Below are 9260 nucleotides of genomic sequence, written 5' to 3' on the forward strand. Positions count from 1 at the left end.
TAGCTGAAAGTTTTGCAAATGCATCACCATCGATACCTGCAGCGGTACCTTAAAGGATATTTCGGTTCACGTGAACAGGACCAGAAGCCAAAGGTATCTCGTCCTCGAGAAGATATTCCTAAAAATACGACAGTGGATTAAGTGAGCTTCAACGAGCTCAGCATCGTTCCCGATATAAAAATTCGAATCAGCCAATTATAGCACAAATGTACCAAAAAAAGTTGTGTACATGTAGTTTGGACCCGGACTTTTTACAAAGTGGGGATTCGAGTCAAATCGTCCAGCCGCTCGAAGTCGTCCTTAAGAGCCAAATCATTTTTTTGTTGCTTTTGCGACGCACCACGATGATCGCAGCAATGACACCGACGACAGTCACAGCACCTACCATCGCTGCTACAATGGTTTCCAGAGGAGGATCCGATGATGAATCATTTTTGGTTTTCGTTGTCTGACCGTCCGAGTCAATCGAAGGTGCATTTGTGGTAGATTTAATTGAAATTGTCGCTGCTGCTGCCGCTTGCCGGGTCGTATTGTTTTCGGGTGGGAACGTGATGATGCTTTCACTTTGAGAGCCCGAACCCGAGCCCGAGGACGACGAAGACAATGACCCCCTGCCAACCCAGGACGAAGAGGACGCTGCAGCCGCCACAGCCACTGGACTGTCTCTATGCTTCTCGGTTGCAGGAGTGATAAACTGGAGCACTTGAGCCGTGGTCGGAATCGGGATCGGTGTCTCCGTTGGAGCTTCAGTCGGAATGTGAGTGGGTGGATCGGTTGTCGTAGTCAAGGTGAAATCGAGCGAGGGGGGCTGAGTAGGGGCCTGTGTAGCTGTAGATTCTACCGTGGATGGCTGTGAGGTAGGGGTCTCCGTTTCAGGCGCTTTGGTCACTGAAACCGAAGTCGCTGGAACGGTCGTTGGAGCCTCAGTGACAGGGCTGTAGTGGTGACCGGAGTAGTGATAGGGGGTTCAGTCGCTGGTACCTGGGTAGTCGGGGTCGGAGCTTGTGCTGCTGGTCCCGAAGCAGGTGTAGCCGTTGTATGCGCTAGAGCTGTGGTGGTGCTCGTCAAAGTAAACGTACTGGTCGTACCCGAACAAAATGTCAGCGTAACACTTGCCGTATCGACACATGAGTGCGTTTTGCTATTATCACTTGGGTATTGGTACGCGTCAGCACAACCGTCTTCAAGACAAGTGACTACCGCGCACCCAGATGGAGCTATCTGCATGGGGGTGTTGAATCCTGTGCCGCCTGTCACCTCTTTACAGTCTTCCAAGGACATGCAGTTACCTGGACCAGACGACCCCGTTGGAATGATGCTGATGTCATACCAAGTGTAGCCGCCAGTGATGGAGAACTCGGCCACTGCAGTATCATAATTGGAATACGTTAGCTAACTCGCTATCAGTTTTGTCAACACCAGACTCTTATCGATGGTTAAATGCTGCTTACTGATTCCGTTGCGGAACATGCCACTGAAACCGGAGGCGATGGTTTCGGAGACCGAGTTTTCATAGAACGCAATGCTATCGCTGCACTGGTTTTGAATGGTCTGCGGAGTGGATTGCACTGCCGTGACCAACTCAGCGAGCCCCAGCATTAGGAGCTTTAGCTGCATCGTGCTCAAGCAAGCGTACGAGCTGTGTGATTCAAGCGTGAGGCCAGCGGCAACTTTGGAAATGAACGCGGACTTCACTACGCACCGCCACTGGACTCGGTGGGACCAATGCTATGAACGATGACAGACAACGGTGCGCTTACGTGCGCGCACTTTGCGTCATGAGTCATGAGCTAAAGCCGCTTCGACGAAGCCTTCGTCGAAGGCCCGGTACAGAGTCTCACGTGGCGTGCAACACTATAGGCAAAAACCACACATAAGCTAACTATACATGTAGTGGATGCACCACTGTGGCTTCCACATGCCTAGATGAACTGGCAATAGCGCGCCATGCATGAGAAAGAAGACAATGAGAATTTCTATTCAACCGATGTTAATGACAAAGGTTATTAATAAGAAGCTATCTAAATTTGGCCTCCGGATCTGGAGAATATCCTAAATCATGGCGGTCATTCGCCGTCGTCGAAGCTTGTGGTCCACATACAGTACATAACCTTGTGTACCGCAGAAAGATGCAGCACTATCGCATGCCCTGTACTTCTCGAAGAACATGAAACGGAAACACGGGGATGAAAGTTCTCTTCGGATTCCCTCCGCATGCCATCCATGGCGGTTCCGTTCAAAAACAACATACCACACCTGACATGCGAAGCTGAAAGACTAGTGGAGGGCTTCTGGCAACCGCTGGGGCCTTGGGCCAGTGTCGGTTTACTCACTTCATTACTGTCGGCCAAGAACGTACACCTTTCCTTTGATAGCGCTTTGCAATGCAGCTCGTGGTTACCACCAGCGTATTTGCCCTCAGCGTGGCGATGATGGCCCGTGCGACCACGCTCAATATCTACAATCAGTGCGATGAGAGTATCGAGCTCTACGATAACTCGGCAATCGAGACAATTGCAGTTGGCAGCAGTACGACCCGTACACTCATATCAGGGTTCAACGGCATGTTTCGCAACGGCGTTGGGCCGCAGGCCACACGTACGTTCGTCTTTATACGGGGTTGGAAATGTTTTTTTTTTCTGGTAACCTCGAATTTCCTTATATTGTAGTGGCCGAGTTCTCCATCACGGGTGGTTACACCTGGTACGACATCAGTATCATCCCGACAGGATCAACAACTGGGCCAGGCCACTGCGAGTCACTTGAAGCTTGCAAGGCCGTCACAGGCGGCATCGGTTTCAACACCGCTATGCAGATCTCACCCGCGGGATGCACCACCGTCACCTGTATGGCCGACGGCTGTGCCGATGCATATCAGCATCCTAGCGACGGCACCAAGACGCATTCGTGCTCTGACACCGCTATCATCGACCTGATCTTCTGCCCCGGTGGAGACATCTCAGCTACCATGACTTCACCTCCAATAACTTATTCTGGAACCTTTGCGCCAATGACGATACATGAAGCTTCTACTCAGGCAACAGAACCTCCGGCCACCGCATCGCAGCCTCACCTTCGATTTCCACTACGCCCAACGCCACAGCTCACGCCTGCTACCATTGCCTCAGGCTGAGCCCTACCGTGTCCTTCAACAGCATTCTTTCTTGCTTCGTACTTCGAAGTACTACTTCTAAAGTAGTATTAATACATGTAATACTATTAGAACATGTACAAGAACATGTGCCGGTATTAATATTTGAATCAAGTGTGAAGATTTTAAAATACCGGTAAAAGAAACCTACACTTTTTGGAGCTAGCAGCGAAACGGTGCACTGATAAGCGTGTTGATTTGACTGACGTGGTGGGCCGTGGAGTCCCTGAAGTAATGAACCACAGTGGTTCACATCGACACAAGTCATTGGCACGACCTCGTTAGCAGACAAAAACACTGCGGTAATCGCTGGTAAACAAGCAGAAGCCACACAGCCGCCTTCATCTTGCATATGGCGCATCGGGAGGCTACATGTACTATAGCACGACCGAGTCCTTTAAATGAGCAATATAATAGGAAACTTACTGCAAAGGCGCAAAACTTCGGTGAGAGATCGTCTGCTAGCTGTACAATTATTTCGTCCATGCACAATTTTTGAAACCGGTCCATGTATTGCACCGGGCACCTCTGCATTTGCAGTCACAGATAGACTGGCTCTATTCGTCGACAAGACGAACACTTAAATACAGAAACCAAGTGTGGTGACATGTGACCAGATGTGCTTCATAATCTCAATTGTTAAATCTTGGGAAGAGCACGCACGGAGGTGGCGACAATGTAAAGATCTCAATTGGATTTACATTAGAGAGCTGTAAGCATACCGGGTACACTGTACAGTAAATTCTGTCCTTAATAAACCTTGAGAAACCTGATATCCTGTCGTATCTGACATAACTCAGGTCCATAAATCCGGAGTAAACTTGATATTGCTCAAATGACAAACCTGATACGAAATTTGAGGAGAGTATGCGTAGCCTACGACTACGAAGGGGTGGTGGAAAAACTTGTAATTAGCTTCATGTCAGTAACCAGCACCCAGCAGTCCCGAAACTGTTTGTATCATTCTTCGACTGCGTAGAGAGCGATTTGTATGTGTTCTCGACGCAGTCGAAGTTGAGCCTGAAGCAAAAAAGTTGTGATTCCTGCTTTTTATCTTTCCAGCAAGCCCTCAAAAACCAGTATTTAGCTACTACGAACACATTCTCAGGGTCAAGTGCCCTTGCCCCAACTACCGGGCGCTCGCTCATTTTGTTTGTCGTTGTTGCTGTTGTTGTTGTTGTTGTTGGAAGCGCTTCCAACAGGTTAGATTTCGCTTTTATTTACTGTAACAGTGGACGCGAAAAATATCTCAATTGGATGTGCTACATTGCTCAACAAAAAGTCCATCGTCTATGAGATGAGAGCGGCCCCGTCAGACGAGAAATAGAATTCTCAATGGCCTGGCCACTGGCCGAGAGGGATTATTTAAGCTGAGTCCTTGTAGACGTATGAATTACAGCTAAGTCAGGCAAGGAGAGACCTCCAGTCAGCCACGCTGCCGGCGAAATTCGCTGTCTTTGGTAGCAAAACTCACAAACGGGTCTTCTGTTGATGGTGTTAACGCAAGTCATGCATACAATGAGGCGTTGTTTGCTGCAAGATAGTTAGTCAGATGTGCGCTCACGATGCCGCAACGGACTGCGCAAAAACTTCGTGAAGCTACAGCACGTAATAGCTACTGTAGAGGTGGTGGCGCAGCTACTCGAGCCGCATTTAAATCGCTTCTGAAGTTATTGATCGATGCCTATTTTGCTGTTGCCCGCGATAATAAATACAGACAGGTTCTCATTTTTGTCACTTTTAGTACCAACCTTATGGCCAATTGCGGGCTGACTCTTTCCAGCTGTTATAACCTTTACAAAATCCAAGTAAAGCTTCATCAATCGCCCGTCCTCTGCACACCGAAAAGATCAGTGTGATGCCACAGGTGGCATCTCTTGCATGGCGTGCAGTCGTAAGAATGCTGTCGTGCCTGGCGTATCCGTGGACAGACAGCGAGGTCCGCCCACATTGATAAACGCTAGCTGCCTCCTGCATCGTACCGGTCTCCCTATTATAGCGTCCAATATGCAGATCCAGGTCTCCGTCGCGGCGCTCTCATTGGCGCTGGCGGCGTTCTCTGCCGAGGCCTCCGTGCCCTTGACCATCATCAACCAGTGTAGTGAGAACGTCGACCTGTATGATAACTCGGTCGTCGAGACCATCGCACCCGGCGGCTCCACCAGCCGCACACTTGCTCAGGGTTTCAGTGGAATGTTCCGCAACGGCGTCAGCTCCCAGGCCACTCGTACGTTGCCCTATTCCAACTTCCGTTTCAGGGGATAATAGTGTCTAAGCTGTTTGTGTGTTGCGAATGCAGTGGCCGAATTTGCCGTGACTGGTGGCTTTTTGTGGTATGACATCAGTATCATCCCCACGGGCAGCGTCGGCGTAAGTTGTGTAGTTTGTTTGGTAGGTTGAGATGAATCTGTGGCTGATGAACGTTGGTGTTGCTTACAGCCTGGCTACTGTCCGTCGTTGGAGGAATGCAAGGCCGTCACGGGTGGCACGGGCTTCAATACACCCATGCAGATCGCCCCGTCAGGATGCCAGACTGTCACCTGTCTCCAGGATGGCTGTGCGGACGCGTACCAGTTCCCTAAGGATGACACCAAGACCCACGCGTGTTCGGACACGACCTCTGTGGTGGTGACCTTTTGCCCCGGTGGGAGCGGAGGATCGACGCCCTCGACCTACGACTCCACGCAGCAGCAACAGCAGCAGCAGCAGACGGCACCGGCCCCCACCACCGCTGCTCCGACTGCACCACCCACTCAACCCCCTACACAGGCTCCTACGCAGCCCCCTACACAACCTCCTACTGAGGCCCCTACGCAACCCCCTACTGAACCTCCTACCCAACCGCCTACGCAACCGCCTACGCAGCCACCTACTGAGGCTCCTACGCAGCCCCCTACTCAGCCCCCTACTGAGGCCCCTACGCAGCCCCCTACCGAGGCACCTACGCAGCCCCCTACCGAGGCACCTACGCAGCCCCCTACCGAGGCACCTACGCAGCCTCCTACCGAGAAACCTACGCAGCCCCCTACCGTGGCGCCTACGCAGGCTCCGACCGAAGCTCCGACGCCGACACCAACGGAGACACCAGTTCCTACCACGGCCGCCCCAAAGCCCACGACGGCGACACGTAGCAAGCAATCCGCGTCTTCGAACTCCACTTCCGATGATGACGAGCAGGAGGCTGCTACTGTGACGCCTTCGAAGGTATCCAAGACTGGCTTAACTACTGCCACAACGGCCCCAGAAGCTCAGGTTATCTCAGCGCCGTCAACGTCCACGTCCTCCAAGTCTGATAACACGGAGACCGTGAACACGCAGGCTAGCGCTGGCAACGGCACGGGTACAGGCACGTACGTCGCTACGGGTCTGGGAGGCTGTGCGGTGATTGCTGCTGTGGCTGTGGTGGCTGTTGCTCACAAGAAAAAGAAAGAACTGGACGCCACAGAGGACAAGGATTACAGCCAGGATCAGCTTATGACACCTGTGACACAGATCAATGTGCTGTAAGTCGTGCGTTTACTCGACTGGGGGTGTGTACACCCCTGGAGCGAGTTACACCTCAGAAATATCTCTCGGGTGCTCGCTCGGCTAGACAGTTTTGACAAAGGTATCAAGTGTAGATACGAGCGACTTCGAGTCAAAGTTCGCTGACTTTGGTGGATAGCGTGTACTTGTATTTGAATCTGAACCAGATCCGCATATTTGAATGTCCGCTCTAGCAGCTCGATTCTCGTGATCTCTTTTGAAAATTCACATCCACTACTACTGTACACAAGTAGGCTTTTTTAAAGAGGGAGCCTAGATACTACGTAGTACTACTTCAAGTAGTAGTAGTAGCTGGTAAAAGCGTTATTTTTTTTAACCCTTTCGCACCTTTCAGCTCTACTAATAGCACTACAAGTAGTACTCTTTTCCTGTACCAACTTAGCTCTACGTAGTATTATATAAAAGCCCTTTCGCCTTTCAGGCTAAATAATAATACAACAATTAGTACTATTTTCTATTTCTTAGTACTATTATGTATTATAAAAGTACTTTAATTAGGACCTCGTTACACTTTAGGTAAGCAGGTTACAGATACAGTATATGCTCCCTATTCCGGTACTGGTATAAATTAATGGCAGATGCTACTGTCCATGCGCCGACTATATGCTTTTACCATGCAGCCACGCCAGGTGTTGTCCATAAATTACGTTCTGCGTAATTTATATCCATACTGAAATCAAGTATTTACCGCCGATCAGTTTTTCACCGCATCAAGTTGCTGCTAAGTTGCATTGTCAATTTTGTCGTCCATGTATTGAGCCCACGTATAATCCATAAATCACCCGTGCATTAGGCATGAGCACGAACACAGGTAACGTTAGTATTATAGTCCATGTATCGAGTCCATGCATTGGTCAGATATCCTCCGTGTATTTAGACTCAAATTAGATGGGTTAGTTAGATCTACCATGGAGCACTAGCTGAAGCATGTAAAAGCGCAATATCGTGAGACCTTTTGGAGTTACATCCAGCGCAATGCTATTGTCTACCATTCGCCAGAGTCGTAGCATTACGAAGAAACCACAGTTGTGGCCGTCCGTCTGAATTAGCGCGTTGATGGATACAACCTCATAGTCGTCGCTCAGGGTTTTCGCCAAATCTCAGGACAGTCGATCCAGCACGGTCTTGTAAGTCCTCTGGTTCATGGAGTCATAATAAAGGACTCGAGTTCGCTTCACATCTACTGCAATTCCGCACCAGTGCGAATTTCCAACGTTAACCGGGATCATAAGGAGGTCTGCCTCTCCCACCAGCTCTTGCGCTTTTTTTCTTGAGGGATTCATTCATGCCCTTGGCATTTCGCCCCGTCACCGTGCTCTCAATCCCCAGAACACGAGCAGTAGGGTTTGTTGCACACAGTCTTGTGCAGAAAGCATGTATCAAGGCGTCGTTCGCCCAGGACGGTGGCTTCAAGCGGTATAGCATCGCGTAGTGATACTCAGTGGCCTCGATCACGATTGTGCTCTGTGGGTTCGATTTCGCCACTTGGTCTACCAAGGTTTCCAGCACAGGATGTTGCACTGAAGGTATGGTGCTTATCACGTTTTGAAGCAGCCAAGTGCAGAATTTGGCACCTTGCTCGCATTTGTCCTTCATAGTCGACAGATAACACATTGCCTCAATATGGGCTCGTGAAAATGTTCCAATACCTGAAATTTGAACACATTCTATCTCCAGGTTTTGTCCATGAATCTCCAGGTCTTGTCCACGTAATTGCGTGTCATCACTTTCAGCTTGCGAAGGCTGGCTCTGGGTGAAGATCTCGATTGCAGTCTCTCTTGTGTTCTTCACTGAAAGAACGGAGAGGCACTTGTCCAGCAGCTTCTTCGGGAGAAGATAGAACGCGTTGTCGTTCAGCACAGGGGTGCTCTGTCGAACATACTTCGGTTTCTTGTTACTCGCTCTATCCCACTTGGTAGGAATTGGGCTTACGCGGTCTAGCGTTTCCTGGAGTGTCGGTTCTCCCTTTGTAAATCTTGAGCAAGCTGTACTAGAGTAACTTCCCCCATTTTTCGGCGATGCTCCTCAGACTCGTTAAACAGTGCCCGTTTCTTCTTGTCTTCGGCCTCGCGCTCTTTCGTATTTAAACGAGGTCTTCCGGTCTTTGCAGCCTTCGGGTTCAACCTGATCGACAGTTCTGCTGGTGATTTTGTGTCTTGGTCATCGCCATCAGTCTCCACGAAAGGATTCGAGTTTGTGATTTTGATACGCTTCCGCTGTCTAATGTTCGTCCACTGTTTGAGAGGAAAATCAAGATGCTCTTTGTACTCGTCCTCGTCCTCTATATCTGCCAGTTCGTTGCAGATTGCTTGTGTAGCACTGAGCGCCTGTCTGTACTTGGTCGCTGCATCGAGTGCCTTCCGCTTTGTTTGGCCAGGCTTGAATTCATTTACAACTATAGGTCTAGGCATCTGCTTTAGCTCTGCAGGATGTAACCACCTGTACACATTCGTATCGAAGGGAATGCCAGCACGACATGTTAAATACTGGACGAAACATGTACGATGCATGGATAATACATGGACATCGCCATAGGCTCAGCTACTCACCGCTCATGGATCCG

At 49.9% G+C, this 9260-nt stretch overlaps 3 protein-coding genes across 3 annotated transcripts; 2 read left to right on the top strand and 1 right to left on the bottom strand.

Annotated features, from left to right (window-relative positions):
• Positions 1 to 1100: 1100 nt before the first annotated feature.
• Positions 1101 to 1617, bottom strand: PITG_00892 (uncharacterized protein; the record flags this gene model as incomplete). Its single annotated transcript, XM_002909392.1, has 3 exons — positions 1101 to 1150; positions 1191 to 1364; positions 1452 to 1617. 3 exons carry the CDS (start codon positions 1615 to 1617, stop codon positions 1101 to 1103), a joined length of 390 nt encoding a protein of 129 aa, XP_002909438.1.
• Positions 1618 to 2384: 767 nt separating this feature from the next.
• Positions 2385 to 3133, top strand: PITG_00893 (uncharacterized protein; the record flags this gene model as incomplete). The annotated part of the gene is made up of 2 exons (XM_002909393.1): positions 2385 to 2598; positions 2670 to 3133. The coding sequence occupies 2 exons, from the start codon at positions 2385 to 2387 to the stop codon at positions 3131 to 3133; spliced, it is 678 nt and encodes a 225-aa protein (XP_002909439.1).
• A 2025-nt stretch (positions 3134 to 5158) lies between these two features.
• PITG_00894 (carbohydrate-binding protein, putative) lies at positions 5159 to 6870 on the top strand (the record flags this gene model as incomplete). The annotated part of the gene is made up of 4 exons (XM_002909394.1): positions 5159 to 5378; positions 5451 to 5521; positions 5591 to 6654; positions 6816 to 6870. 4 exons carry the CDS (start codon positions 5159 to 5161, stop codon positions 6868 to 6870), a joined length of 1410 nt encoding a protein of 469 aa, XP_002909440.1.
• Positions 6871 to 9260: the final 2390 nt, after the last annotated feature.

Source organism: Phytophthora infestans, genomic scaffold, assembly GCF_000142945.1.
Source record: "Phytophthora infestans T30-4 supercont1.1 genomic scaffold, whole genome shotgun sequence".
Taxonomy (NCBI): Eukaryota; Oomycota; class Peronosporomycetes; order Peronosporales; family Peronosporaceae; genus Phytophthora; species Phytophthora infestans.